The following is a 15,404-nucleotide window of genomic DNA, read 5'->3' as shown; positions in this document are numbered from 1 at the left end:
TTTTTAGATTTTCCGGGGAGGGACTAATTTCAGACGACCACACAACCACAGGGACTAAGTAGAGGATTAACCCTATTTTTAATTAATAATATTGCGGTAGAAAATAGGGTTTGGATAACATGGAGCCCGAAAATCGGGCTCCAAAATTAGAGCCCTGGGTTTGACCGGTGATCAACCTTAATTTCATTTTTGAATTTTTTTTAAAAAAATTATTAATTTACATTAAAACTTAATTAATGTACAAATCTCAATTTAATTCAATTAATCAGTTAAACCTCCCTTCTTTTCTATCCCAATTTCAAAACATTTTTCAAATCTTATCACACCAATTTCTCTTAAAAACCAACAAATCATATCTCAAACAAAATCACCCCACATAACTAATTAACGGCTTTCTCTTCCCAGCCACACACGACTTTCTTCTTCTTCCTTCCTCCACACCAGTTCCTTACCCTGCCCAAAGAGACAAAAGGCGCGGCGAGACACCTTCAGGTGCGGTGGCTCAGTCCAGGAAGAGGCTTACGTGCCGTAGTTGGGCTCGGGCAAGGGAGTTGAAGCTGTGGTGGTTACCACTGATTTCCGCAGTCTCCTTTCCTTCTCCTCTCCCCGTCGCAACTCTCACCGGCAACACCGTCGCCACATCGCCTCGCCGCATTAGATCTCGGCTGGTAGTCGCCTTTGCTACAGCTACAACAATCGCCACCGCCGATCCTTTGTCAATGGATGCGCGGGATCTAGATCTCAGGTTCACAGATCTTTCATGAGGTGAGTTCTTTTCTGGATTTGATGGTTTGAAGGAGCTTCTGGGTTGGGATTTTGGGTTTGGATGGTTCGGATTTCTGGGTTGAAGGAGTTCTTCTAGGTTTGAAGATGAAGAGCATGATGAAGATGTTGATGTCGTTCATATTGATATTGTGTTGGTGAGAAGAAGAAGAAGAGTGAGTTCTGATGATGGTATCTTTGAGCTTCAAATTTGATATTGTGTTGTAAAGATTTGATTTTTCTGTTGGTTTAGTGTTCAGAACACTGTTGAGCATTTTTTTGTTCATCTAGATCTGATTCATCTTCTTTTTGTAAAATTTCGGATTTGGAGATTCAGTGAATGGATAAATTTCTGGGTTTGAGATATGGGGGAAGATGAATGTGGAACAGGAAGAATATGAGATTTTTATTAACTTAAACCGTTTACTACGATTTTCAAATTAAATATATATTTTTTATTTTTTTTAAGTGAAGGGTGATAGCAGGTCAAAAACAGGGATCCAAAATTGGAGCCCGAAAAATAAGGCTCCACAGTAACGGGACCCTAGAAAATATTTTATTTCAATTTATATATATGTGTGTATTTATTTAAATAAATATATATATATATATAACTGACGTACCCGTACTATTTTTTTTTTAAATGCCGTACCCGGTACGCGTACCGGTACCCATATCCGTGTAACATAGGGGAGGAAACTAGAAATTAATCATGTGATTGAGCAGGTTGGAGTAAAAAAAATGAAATTGGAATTGATTTTTTGTTGCAGCTGAGCTGAGAGCTGGGTGTTGAGTTGAGGTAAAGTGATTTGGATGATCGGGTTGGGTTTTGCCAATCACTATTCTTTTCTTCTGTAACACCAAATTTGCCACCCTTGTATCGTTCGTAATCGTATGTATCCTCCTCCTCCACGTGCTTCTGCCTGCACTCTCTACAGTGTTTCTCTATTCTCCACCATATTCAACCCCTCCATTTCATGGAACCACCACCCATGGACTCCACCACCACTGTCACATGGCCTGATTATCATCAAACCCAAACCCTAAACACAGTACTCCCATCACCATATCCTCCTCCTCCTCCTCCTCCTCCTTCAACATCTTACCCTACCCATTACCCCTATTACCCTCAAAACCCTAACCCTGCTGCCACTGTTGTAGAACCTGTGCTCAACCCTCCTGGTGTTGATTCCTATGCCCCATTGAATTCCAACCCAGTTTCCCATCTGGGTTATGAACCCATTCCCATTCCCAATCCCAATTTGCCGTACGGTCAAGGCCACGTTGTAGATTCGAATGCGAGCTCGTTGGTGCCGCCGTCTTATGGGTACTACTATGACCCCAATGCTCAGAATTGGGCTGCTAGAGAGGCTGTCAGGCAATATGGTGCAGACCCTTCTGTTTATGGAGCTGTAAGTTGGTGTTTCTTTTGTTTTTTTCTCCAGAGTTTTGATCTTTGATTTTGTTGGGTGGTGTGTGGTTGTAAATGATAAGGGGTGGCTTTTAAATGCACAGGACAGATAATGCAATGCAGTAGGAAATGGTGGAAAATGTGGGTGTGTGTGAGTTTGATTCTTCTTAGTTAAGGACTGATTAAGTTGATGCTGTTTTCTGGGTACTAGAGTACAAGATATAGGTTAGAAATGTGATGATTGTTGATTTGCTTGGTTCTTGGTGTGTGTCAAATGTTGTATGATCTTGTCTTGCTTTTTTGTTTTATTTGGACTTAGGGAATTCAAATAGATTTCTGCGGTTCAATTAGAAGGACTGCCAATATTTAGAATTTGTAGAGTTGGAATGCTTTGACATGTTTGAGTTATGACTTCCAAATTGTCTAAGCGTAGGTTCAAGAGTAAGACTTACTACTTCATCAATCAAACATAATGGCATTAGATTTATTGATTCCAACCCAGCTTCACTATTTGTCAGTTTTTATTATCCATATTCCATAACAGAGACTATTGTTTACTTATCCGGTTTTGATATCTACCTATAATGCTTATCACTTAGGAAAATACCACATAGCATGACTAATTTTTCCAACAAAAGGCACAAAGGGTTATATTTTCCTAGACTTAAACCGTTCTCTCACTCTCTCTCTCTCTCTCTCCCCTCCTATGTATTCTCCATTTTCACTGAGTGGTTGATTTCCTCTTGTGCAGTTCGTGCATTAGCCAGTTGTGCTAAATAGTGGCTCTTTCACTTATGATTTGTGCTCTTTATTATCTTTTATGCAACATATAGAATTTAATTTTCTTATAGATAACCAATGTACTCAGACCTTAGATTGTTTTAAAATCCCATATCCCGTACCCGTATTTATACCCAGTATTGGCTGGTGCCTTACGCCTGTACCCCGTATCCGTGCAATGTAGATCAAAATTCAAAAGTTAATGACCTCTCCATTTTAATATCCAAATTATTGGGTATGGTATGTGGATCAGACAAACATGATCTGTTTGCTGTAAATGTTAACATTCTAGTAAATTGGAGAACTGGTTAAGCTTTGAACTGTTATCTTGATATCAGCTACTTTCCTGTCAAAATTACCTGAAGTTATGCTACAAATTTACTTTAGAAAGTGTGAATTTTCATTTAAATCTATTTTTTCCCGAAATTGAGTGGATAGTGGTTCGGAAGTTATTCATAATTGCTCATAGGTTTCAAGTTAGTAGGAACTTTTTTTGGTAGTTGAGTTCATTGCCCTTCCTTGTTTCATTAACCAATATTATTTTCAGTTGTGGCATCAAAAAGTTTTCCTGAATGAAAGTTTAAAGGCAAAGGAAATGAAAATGAAATTGGACACGTTGTCCCTCACTACTTGGATTGGAACAGTAACTCGTGACACTGATAAATCTTTCTCCCTTTACTTTGAGGGCATTACAGTACAAATTGATTATGTGCATATCTTTAATAATCTCAGTAATTTTGTCTACATTCAACATGCATTTGAAATTGGACTTTTGGTTGATTGTATGAATTGTTTTTAGAATTGTTTCGTTGAGGATTTGAATAGTATATTTAAGTTTATGTAAGTTGTTTGTGTAATTCTTGTGTGCTTCATGCAGGGCATCCCTATACCATCAAATGGCTCAGAACAATTGGCTATTGTAAATCCTAGCTCCACATGGTGGACAAATACCACGACTCAACCTCATGGCAATGGAAAATGGAAGAAATACCCAAAGAAACCTAAAATGAAGACTGTGCAACCTGCATATTGTGAAGTTTGCAAGACAGAGTGCACCAGCAAGGATGTACTGGACCAGCATAAATTAGGAAAGAGGCACAAAAAGAACTTGGAGAAACTAAGAGAATCATTAAAACCAGCCCAAGTTCATCCATCTGGGTCGTCTAATCCTGTTATAGGACCACGAGAACAGAACGACAAGGGAAAATCTATCAGTAAGCTTAAGAGTAAGAGGAAAATTGAAACTCCAGAGGATTTGGAGATTAAGAAAAAGAAGGTTCTTGAAGGAGGGGCTGCAGCTAATGCAGTTAGAACCTGTGCTGTATGTAATGTGGTGTGTAATAGTGAGACAGTTTATAATTATCATATTGCAGGAAAAATGCATGCTGCTATGATGAAGAAAGCATCTGGCCTTAGACAACCCAATGCTAGTTAATTTCCTCTTTTTTTATTTTTTTATTTCTGGAACATTAGTTTTACTTTCATGACATTGGTATAGTATTTCCACTGAGAATTTGAATAGAGTCTCTGTTGTTTAATCTTAGTTTTATATGACAAAGAATTGAGTGTATAAACTTTTACAATTTTTGAGCAATAGAGATGCATCAGACCTTCAGTTGTTTCAAGAAGAGCAAATTCTTGCTACATGTGACAATTCTGACAAGGTAGACCACATCCCTGGTAGGGGGATCAAGATCCTATCATGTGACAACTTTTTCATGTTCTCTCATGTTGAAATTGTGTCTTCCTGTCTCTTCATATGCATTAAATAGGTGGCAATATTTGGGACCCTTTAAATATTTATGAGGAGAAAGATAAACACAATATTTCACTTCACATTGTCATGTGATATAAGAATATCATAATTTGGTTAAGGAGAGGATTTGGAAGGGAGGTATTAGGAGGAATTTGAGAGGTTGGGGACGTTTAGGAAATTAACCCTAAATTTTCAATAATGATTGTTGTATATATGGGGATCTACAACATACACCAGATATACACATTTAGTGACAGAATGCGAAGTAAAGTGTAATGAAATGTGTAACACGTTTTAGTTTTTTTTTTTAAAGCAGTTGTAACACATTTAGTGAGGCTTTAGCTTTAGAACAGCTAAATATGTTGTTTTTGTGTTTAGCAATGGTTACGAATGTCACTAAATTCATATGTCGATTGAATATCAAGAGTTTCTAGGGTTTGCCTAGGGGTATACAAAACTCGGCCCAGTCCATCAACTTGTCTTGGCCCATTAAACTCATATTAATCGGATGTCCTCGGGTCTAATCCGATTAACATTTAGGGTTAGATGAGAGACAAAAACCACATGTCTCAACCCGTCTCATGAAAATATGTACTCGTGTAATTTTGCTTTATGTAATTTGCATGATTGTAAAAAAAAACATGTAATTTGCATGAAGATGTGCTATATCCTTCTCTTCTATGCAATGTTTTGATTCAATTTATCTTTTCCTTTTCTGCTGAATTTTGGTATGTAGAAGATGGCGTGGATTCTAGAATGAACTTTAAGCTTTATATCATTTCAGGATACAATATTTTTCTCTTTTTTCTTTGCCGAGGTATCCCCATAGTCGAAAGTCATGAGACTAATTTCCTCAAGGCTCAATACTCGCATTAAATGGATAGCTATATCTCAACAAATTCTTCTCATATTAGAATACACTATATAAACATGTCCAAAGTTACTGTTAGTAACTGCTGACTGTGTTAACAGTTAGCTATTAAGTTTGTTGTGCTTAGCTGTCAAAACAAAATTAGTTAGAGGTGGTTAGCTTGTTCAACAAGCCTTAGAGTTTCTCTATATATACTATTATCATCTCTTGTATGGTTAGCTTTTGAAAATCAATGAGAATCAGTTTTACAGATCAGAGTTTTCAGCATCTCTATACACACCGCTCGGAGATCAAACTCTCAATTGGATCTCAACTATCTACCAGTTACGCTGATATGTAGCATATATATGTAATCAATGAATTATTTCAAATTTCATATATAATATCTTATGAATTTTTTCCCTTTTAGTACTTGTCGGGCTATCCTAATCCCAAGTCACATTGGTTTGGTCCTATTTAAACCTAAACATGATCAACTTTCTTTAGGTTTGTGAACAAAATAAGACCTATAAATTGATAAAACAAAACTTAGAATTGGGTGAAAGATAACTAAAACTCGTCTTTGTACACTTGTACATCTACTTATAAGAATTCTTTTGATGGTGTGAGGAGAATTTTAATGGGATGGTAAGAGCAAGAACCACTAAATACTAAATATTACATTCTCCTCCTCTGCTCCTCCTCTTATGGGCTTAAATACTGGCAAGTACTGTTCGTCATACTCACTTTCTCTTCCATCTTATTTCATTTATTTTTCCTTTTAATTATTCTATCAAATCGAGTATCATATACTAACTCATTTCTATTTATTTTATTCCTTATCTCATTGGATGGAACTTGCAAGTAGTCTTGGTAGCTGAATCAAACTTTATTCTCAGACACAGTACACTGAATGGCTACTCACAACCACCACCCTTCTCCACCACCACCACAACAACCGCCATCACTCGACCACCTCGCACAAACCATCTCCACCCTCCTCCACCGCGTCGAAGCCCTCGAATCCTCCCTCAACCTCCACACACACCAACCTCTCCGCCACGCCGCCGCACGCGTGATCCAAACCCGCTTTCGCTCCCTCCTCGTTCGCAGATCAAGAACCCTCAGCCATCTCACTTCCTCAAATTCTCTCAAACCCTCTTCTTCCAGCCACCCCCACTTCGATTTCTCAGCTCCCTCCCTCAAACTTGGGCTCAACCCTCCTGGTGGTGATTCCGATGCCCCATTTAACCTTAACGCACACCCTTCTACTTGTGGAACTGTAAGTTGGTGTTTCTTTCTCGAAAGTTTCCAATTTTAAGTTTTTTTTTTCCTCAGTGGTGTTTTGATGTGAATGTTGTATTTCTGCTTGTGAGTGTGAATTTAGTTCTTCTTAGGTTAAGGATTGAGTGGTGATGTTTTTTCCTTTTTCTGGTTGCATGTGTAGAGAGCTTAGTTTTTTTTATTTTACTGAGCTGTCTGTTCTAAAGATTTATGCTTCTAACTTCATTTTAGTTTGAAAATTTATTTTTGAATTCAGTTTTCTTCTTCCTTATGGTAAGGGGAAATTGGGTTGCTATTCACAGTAGAAGAAACAATGTTTCCAATATATAAAATTTATAGAGTTGGAATGCTTTGACATGATGGGGCATTATCAAAATTTATGTTGTTAACTATTGCTAGATTGCATATTATTCGATTGTTGTAAGTAAGGAGTTACAACAATAGAGGATAGTTCATTTGATTTCGGTGTCTTATTCGATTGTTGGGGTTTCTTGCCTTTTCATGGCTTGGTGTGTACATAATAGCCTCTAGGTGGGGTTAACTGGCGTTTTAATTTAATTATAGTAACAGCTGTGTACATACCCCTAGGTGGTGTTAACTCTTTAATCATTTTTATTGTGTATTGTTCCAAATGGGAAATGTTCTGTTTAATGGGGTTGCAACCACACATTTTTCAACAGCGCACTTGAAAGATTGAAGTGCTGGATGAGGCTTAGGATTGTGCCTCTTGTGTCAGACCGTGTACTGTTTTGGAGATTAGCGTTCTGTTTTCCTTGGGTAGACTGATGCAAATTGGTGCTTGGTGTTGTTTTCTTCATTTCATGTACTGAAAAAATAAAAAGGTCATGAGTTATTTCAAAACTTAAAAGTCCCACATTGCTGGAGTCATGATCCCCGTCTCCCCTCACTCTAAAAAATTGGGCCTCACGGTCATTTGCTGCTTCAGCCTTTTATTTTTTAACCTTACCAGAGAAATATATTTTTCACATGTTAAAATATTGACCACTGTCCACCATCAATGCACTGTCCACATTAAACACAGCCTTCACATCACGAATATGAGATCTACCTCCTCTCGTCTCTTCTTTTAGTCCATCTCTTGGGTTACACCAACTTCAATTATGTTGTATTTCGTGCATTGAAATTAACTTGCAAATAAGCTTGTCTAATTTTATTTTATTTATTTATTTGTGTGCGTGTGTGTATGGTACGGATCCAAGATTCAACAATTATTGGGTATGGTATGGTGGTACGGATCAGTCAAGCATAGTCTGTTTGCTGTCAATGTTATTGTTCTAGTAAATTGCAGAACAGGTAAAGCTTTGAACTGCTACTTTTCTGTCAAAATTACCTACAGTGCTTAACTCTAGGTTTAAAAAACCGCTTGATTGGTTTTTTGGTTGATTGTATGAATTGCTTCTAAAATTGTTTCGTCGAGGATTTGAATAGTATATTTACGTATTTCTTGTGTGCTTCATGCAGGGCATCTCTATACTATCAAATGGCTCAGAACAATTGGCCATTGTAAATCCTTGCTCCACATCCTTGACAGAATGGAAGAAAGATGAAATTAAGATTGGGCTCAGCCCTCCTGGTGTTGATTCTGATGCCCCATTGAACTCTAACACAGAACCTGCTACTACTTGTGGAACTGTAAGTTGGTGTTTCTTTTTTTTTTTCCTTACTCGTCAGTTCTGATTTTAATTTTTTTTCCAGTGGTGTTTTGTTACCAATGATATTTCTGGTTGTGAGTGTGTGAGTTTGGTTCTTCTAAAGTTAACGACTGATTGCTGTTGTTTTTTCTGGTTGCAAGTGCAGAAGATAGAGGTTAGAAATGTGATGAGTGTTGATTTGTTTTGTTCTTGGTGTATGCTAAATGTTGTATGATCTTTCTTGGCTATTTATTTTATTTGGAGGATTTTAAATAGATCTCTGCGGGTACCTCAGTTCAATTGAAAGGAACTGACTTTCATAATTTTACCAAGCTATCTGTTTTAAGAGATTTATGTTCCTAACTTTATTTTAGTTAAAAAATTTAGTTTTAAACTAAGTTTTCTTCACCACCCAGCCTGTAGATTAACTGACATGGAGTTGTTCTAGCTTAAGTAGAGGTCTCGGGTTCAAGACCTTTTCAATGCAGCTGGTTTGAATACTCGGTAGAGAGAGTTTTGCCTCCCATAGAGGGCCTACCCAGCTTGAACAGGTTTTCCTCAGTAGAGGATCCCTCACCTCAATAAAGGATACCTGTGGTTGATTTTACTTTTGGTTGATTGTATGAAGTGAAGTGCTTTTAAAATTGTTTCGTCGAGGATCCGAATAGTATATTTTAGTTCAATAAGTGTTTTGTGTATTTCTTGTGTGCTTCATGCAGGGCATCACTATACCATCATCAAATGGCTCAGAACAATTGGCTATTGCAAATACCACGACTCAACCTCATGGCAATGGAGAATGTAAGAAAGATGAAATTGAGATTGTGCAATCTGCATATAATTGTGAAGTTTGCAAGATAGATTGCCGCACAAAGCAAAACCTGGACCAGCATAAATTAGGAAAGAAGCACAAAAAGAACTTGGAGAAACTAACCCAAGATCATCCCTCTGGGTCGTCTAATCCTGCTATCGAGTTGGAGAAACTAACCCAAGTTCATCCCTCTGGGTCATCTAGTCCTGCTATAGGACCACAACAAGAACAGAACGACGAGGGCAAATCTATCGGTGGGCATAAGAAAAAGAGGAAAAATGAAACTCCAGAGGATTTGGAGAGGAAGAAAAAGAAGCTTATTGAATGCGGGACAGTAGCTGATGCAGTTAGAACATGTGATATATGTAATGTGGTGTGTAATAATGAGTCAGTTTATAAATATCATCTTGCAGGAAAAAAGCATGTGGCTATGGTGAAGAAAGCTTCAGACCTTGGACAAGGCAATGGCAGTTAAATTTCCTTTTTTTTTTTGATGTCAGGAACATTAGGTTTCTTTTCATGACATTGTTTAGCTTCTCCACTGAATTGAATAGAGTATCTGTTGTTTAATTTTAGTTTTATATGACAAGGGATTGATGTTCTTGAATATGCCTTGCTTACACATATGCTGGTGTTAATGTCAAAGATGAAATGATGTAACCTCTGTTCCTCTACCCTTGAAAAAAAAGTAGAGGTTGAAAATCAAATTAACCGAACATTGTTAAACAACAACAAATGAGAGTCAAAATCACTACCTCAAATAGTCCTCGACCACAAAATCCTCCTCCCAATACTCTACTTTGTCCATCTTGTAGCCTTTGATGCCACAATAACACATTTTCAATCTTCTTATTATCCCCTCCTAAAATGAAGAGTTTCACTTCCTCCTCTCATTGCTTTTGTATTCTCCATTGCAATTTGTCACCTCCATCACAACAATTTGAAGCTTGGGGATGGTCACCCATTTGTAGGGTTCGACCTAATATCAGACATGGCATAACAATGGTGAGGGTAGGAGAAGATTAGAAGAAGGGAAGGCATGTGTAACTCACACGACACTTCCTAATCCTTAAAATCTCTCACACCATCGGCCATGTAATACAACTCAACCGCCGCTTCACTCCAAAAGTAGCAGAAAAGCAAATTTGTTGGTTTTCAAATGAAGAAGTGATGAAAAAAATTAAAAGTACAACGTCAAACAAACATCAAAGACCCTCAATTGTTCGTTTTAAAATATGATGACCTACTTCACGCAATCAATAGTAACGCTTGATACACCAAAAAAAAAATATATACAATTAAACATTTTTACATTTGGAGTGTATATGTTTTTTTACTTGTCCAAACTCCAACCCCATTTTTATTTATCCCAACACCAAGCCCAATATCAAAAGTGAAACCATTTCTTTCTCCTCCTCTTAGCTCAGTTCAAACACTCCACACTCACCATAGTCACAGTCAGTACCTTGAGAATTCACAGTTACACTGAATGGCCTCTCACCACCACCACCACCACCCCCCCTACCCCCATCACCACCAACCTTCTCCTCCTCCTCCTCCTAGCCACTGCTGCTGCAACCCTTCTTACAGCAACTGCTGCACCACCACCCCACCACCTCACCACCCTTCTCCGCCGCCACCACCACACGACCACCTCGTACAAGCCATTGCCTCACTCCTCCTCTCCCAACCACACCTCATTCCCACTCAACTCCACCCCAAACCTCACACACGCGACAACCTCGATCTCAACACCCATCACCTTAAACACCAACACCAAACCCATTCCACCATCTCCTCCCTCCTCGACCGCATCGAATCCCTCGAATCCTCCCTCAACCTCCACACCCACCAATCTCTCCGCCACGCCGCCGCGCGCGTGATCCAAACCCATTTTCGCTCCTTCCTCGTTCGCAGATCAAGAACCCTCAGCTACCTCAAACACCTCGCTTCCATCAAATCCTCATTCAACGCTCTCAAATCCTCGTTTTCCAGCAAACCCCACTTCGATTTCTCAGCTCTCTCCTTCAAAGCTATGAACTTGCTCCTCGAACTCGATTCTATTCAGGTAATCCAATCATGGGTATTTTTTATTTCATTCGAATTTTCTGTGTTACTTTTAGTCCCTGAAAAAAGTTTCAAACTTTGGGTTTAGGATTGTGATCCAATGATCTTAGATGGGAAAAGGTCGATTAGCAGAGATCTGGTTCAGTTTTTGGACTCCATTGAAGAGGTTGCTATGAAAAAGCATCTTCATTGTGTCAAAGCAGTAAAGAATCCAAGGTATGGTCGGAAAGTTCAGAAACCTAAAAATGTAGGGGATGAAGAAAAGAGGAAGTTGTTGCAGAACTTGAGGGGCAGGGTTGAGAGGATTAGCAAATTGTGTAATAACCCTTCTGCAAATGGTGAAGATTTAGAGCCTGATGAGGGCATTTATGATCATGAGGATGAGGATGAGGATGGAGTAACTAATGTTTTGATGAGTAGGAGGAGTGAGGTGTCCGCGAACAAAAATGGGGGTTTTGTTCAAAGGCAAGGAGTTGTTCAGCCTAGAGTGAAGAAAAGTGTGAGATTTGCAGAGAATGGGAATACTTATGAGGTTTATAACAGCAGCACTTGTGAACCGGATCTGAATGGGGATGTGACGTGCTCAGAGGGAAGTTCATCGGGTGATGATCAAGTAGAGGTTTTGGAGAATGTGAGTTGCGCAGTTGAAGATGTTTTGGATTCTTCTCAGGGTGCCGAAAATGATGATAGTGTAGGATCACCACATAGCAGTGATGATGGTGAAAAGCTCTCAAGAAAGGGTCTCAGAAATGGTGGCAGAATTATAGTGAAAGAGCAGGTTCAAGGGCACCAGGAGCAGCTTTTGTTCTCTGCTCCATTGCCACTTAAGATGGAAAACAGGACTGATTCCAAGAAGAGTAAAGGTGTGAAAATTTTGACGTGAATGGCCATGACATTATGATCATGTAAGCCAAAGTTTACATTTGAATTGTATTGTAAGAGTATTTGCTTGGACTTTTGAATGGTAGAGTTCATTTGAGTATCTAATTGGTCTTTGGTTCTGTAAATGGACTTGTAATGTTTCACTTCAGTTGTTGTTTAGTAGTTTGAGACTATCAGCAGTTCCCCAACATTCTTTGAAGTAACTTCATTTGTTTTCTCAATGTTAGTAGTATTGGCATGTGGCAATTGCCACATTGCTTTCCGGCTGATTGACTTAACCAGAGAAATAGACTTATTGTATGTTTGAATATCCTTCTACAGTTGACTCTAAAGTTAAAATTAATTCTATGATTCCATATGGCTGTACAAGAGAAGGAAAGATGTTTTCTTAATTTATTTAGGCCATATTGAACATCTGCACGATGACATCTCCTGTGATCGAATTCTTATGCTAATTCCAAAGTGTGCTTTTGGATATTAGTTTAGTTAACGTATAAGTACATTCATCATGAGTTATATGAGATTCGTTCACTTTTTACCTTGATTACTAATCCCGAGTTATATGAGATTCGTTCACTTTTTACCTTGATTACTAATACATGTTAGCATTGATGCTAACGGGTACCCATTGCTAACATACACAGCCTAGATCATACAAAAAACAACACGAATAACTACGTATGAAACATGATAGTTAAAAGGCTTTGTTTGTGAGTTTTTGGGGGGAGGTGAAGGGAGGGCAAGAGGGGGAAGCGGGGTATGCCCTTCCCTTGCTTGTGAGCCCCAAACTCCTCATAACCTTTCAACTTGAGGGAACTAAAAGAGTTTTGGAGGGGTTTTCAAGGGTTTTTAGAAATACCTCAAACACTTCCCCCTTCTTAATATCTCTCAAACAAGAGGGGACTTCTCCTACGCTTTCCTTCCCTTTTAAAGAAAAGAAAGAAGAACATAAACATTATTTGTAGGCATGATAGACTTTAGAATGCCAAACACGCTCCTTACCCCACAAAATTTTGCTACATAAAAGAGAAAGAGAATGAAGGATGAGGAAACCATGATTTTCAGACCTGGATTGTTAGTGAGCTAGAAACTTGGCGAAAGTGTACTTCAAAAAACCAACTGATAGTGGCTCATTGAAGAATGATTTTACCATGTGACTCTAACTAAGGAATGCGCTTGACTGATGAAATACTTTGATATGTACCCTTGAATCCTATGCTTACAAAATTACAATGCAAGTATGCAACACCCATATAATTTCTTGGAGATTGTCGGTTTGTCTGACAGGTGGAAGAAATTCATAAAAAAGAATGGTTCTTGCAACTTATGTATTTTTTCATTTCATCATACTCAGAATTGATTATAAAAAGTGCCTCTGTATTGACAGTAGTGCTATCTATATATAGCATCACCAAGTTAAAGTTCACTCCAGTATTAACCTAATTCAAAACTACATATACTAGCATAATAGTTGAACTGGTGATTCAAACAAAGTAACAATAGGCTATCAGAGCTTCTCAACAAGTGTTGGAGGACCCCTCCTCACTTCACCCTAAGTGCCCCACAACAACACCACTTCAGCTTCATGAGGGTAACGACATATCTAGGGTGATCCCAGCTTGCAGAGTTACTCTAAGAAAGCACACCCAATGACACCAATGTAGAAGGCCATAATGTAAATCCACACGAAAAGGACTGCCTGTTTGCGACAAAACTCGCAACCCAATTCCCTATTCACAATCATGAAAACTCACATCCCAATTCATCTATAGAGAATCAAGATTTTGACATTTTGTCATATTGACTCAAATGTGAATTGACATTGAGTCAATTAAATCTAAACACACGTGATTTAGTTCTCGTGTTCTGCTCACATATGCACTATGTACGCTACAAACTGATCTACATATTTTCTCTAGAGTTTACCATTCCCAAGAACCCTTGATTTTGTTTCAAGTTGCAGGTTTGGCAGGTAGAATACAGTGAAACACAGGGTCCACTATTTCTCCCTTTGATTTTTTTAGTTCTTACTTGCTTCATTCAAGAAGAATGGAATCTTTCAGAGTGCTATTACTTGTTCAATGTAAAAGACAACATTGCTTCATTCAAGTTGAATGGAATCTTTCAGAGTGTTACTACCAGTTCAATGTAAAAGACAACATTGCTTCATTCAAGTTGAATGGAATCTTCCAGATGGTTATTACTTGTTCAACTTCAATATAAAAGACAACGCCAGAACAAAATAATCCACCTTAACAGAAGGGCAAATAACTCATTCTTGCAATGCATCAGAAGATTGTTATGGAGGAGATCATCAGCATGTAAAAACTCAATAAAATAGTAAGTTTTACAGTCAGACTAACTAATATCACTCAATATAATAACTAAACCCGGTTCGCATTTATTAATTAGCGAGTGCCACTCAACTTTAAACAATGCATACACAAACTTGTCCACCAAAAATGAGTGTTGGATATTAAAGAGCAATTATTCCTTTCCTAGAGAAAGTTGAGACCTCAGAAGATTTTCATTACATTGCCAGTTCCAGACAGCTGAACTCAGAGTAAGGAAACACATATACATGACTGGTCCACTCCACAACATAAATAAGGCTCATACTCAGAACCTGCAGTTGCAATAATAAAGGAGTGAATACAGCCTCTTACCATTAAAGCGAAAAGCAGATATGATGGAGAAGCAAATTAACAAAATGAACATTTACTTGGTCATGCTATAGCAAAATACCTTAAATATCTTCAGTTTTTTAGAATTAAGGACTTTTTTTCTCAATAGAATTAGAAACTCTGACTTATAAAAATGGATCTAATTCTAGTATTCCACTCATTCTAAAATGTTTCCTTACATTTTCCATGGTTTTGCAGATCAGAAACCCAGCCCCAATTAACCAGTTTTCAGTCTCTTTCGTGCAAACCCTGTATATGATCAAATTATAGAGTGATAAAAAAATTATGCACCATGATAATTAGTCTGTTATGACTAGCTAGGGAACTGTGGGCATTTTAATACATGATAAGGTTATCAACTCAGTTTCAATACACTATAAGAAGTTTTGACAACTTTGTCAGATCTATCAGTAATGAATAATACACCTCTTCAATAATGCTCCTCAAAAGTGGGATTATCTGTCA

General features: G+C 38.1%; 3 protein-coding genes and 1 long non-coding RNA gene across 4 annotated transcripts; 3 read left to right on the top strand and 1 right to left on the bottom strand.

Annotated features, from left to right (window-relative positions):
• The first annotated feature begins 1,453 nt into the window (after positions 1 to 1,453).
• LOC130728583 (uncharacterized) lies at positions 1,454 to 4,527 on the top strand. Its single transcript, XM_057580089.1, has 2 exons — positions 1,454 to 2,174; positions 3,831 to 4,527. The coding sequence occupies exons 1-2, from the start codon at positions 1,740 to 1,742 to the stop codon at positions 4,386 to 4,388; spliced, it is 993 nt and encodes a 330-aa protein (XP_057436072.1). The 5' UTR covers positions 1,454 to 1,739; the 3' UTR covers positions 4,389 to 4,527.
• Positions 4,528 to 6,397: 1,870 nt separating this feature from the next.
• On the top strand, positions 6,398 to 9,913 carry LOC130728581 (uncharacterized). Its single transcript, XM_057580088.1, has 3 exons — positions 6,398 to 6,841; positions 8,326 to 8,496; positions 9,215 to 9,913. Exons 1-3 carry the CDS (start codon positions 6,473 to 6,475, stop codon positions 9,779 to 9,781), a joined length of 1,107 nt encoding a protein of 368 aa, XP_057436071.1. The 5' UTR covers positions 6,398 to 6,472; the 3' UTR covers positions 9,782 to 9,913.
• Positions 9,914 to 10,706: 793 nt separating this feature from the next.
• Positions 10,707 to 12,565, top strand: LOC130728580 (BAG family molecular chaperone regulator 8, chloroplastic). The gene is made up of 2 exons (XM_057580087.1): positions 10,707 to 11,374; positions 11,462 to 12,565. Exons 1-2 carry the CDS (start codon positions 10,796 to 10,798, stop codon positions 12,254 to 12,256), a joined length of 1,374 nt encoding a protein of 457 aa, XP_057436070.1. The 5' UTR covers positions 10,707 to 10,795; the 3' UTR covers positions 12,257 to 12,565.
• Positions 12,566 to 14,513: 1,948 nt separating this feature from the next.
• On the bottom strand, positions 14,514 to 15,192 carry LOC130728582 (uncharacterized). The gene is made up of 2 exons (XR_009015706.1): positions 15,119 to 15,192; positions 14,514 to 14,881 (listed from the first exon to the last, which is right to left on the bottom strand). It is a non-coding gene; the product is annotated as an uncharacterized LOC130728582 (long non-coding RNA).
• Between the last annotated feature and the right edge of the window lie 212 nt (positions 15,193 to 15,404).

This window comes from Lotus japonicus, chromosome 1 (assembly GCF_012489685.1).
Source record: "Lotus japonicus ecotype B-129 chromosome 1, LjGifu_v1.2".
Taxonomy (NCBI): domain Eukaryota; kingdom Viridiplantae; phylum Streptophyta; class Magnoliopsida; order Fabales; family Fabaceae; genus Lotus; species Lotus japonicus.
Note: the sequence above shows the minus strand (reverse complement) of the source record. Positions and strands in the feature narration are given on the sequence as shown.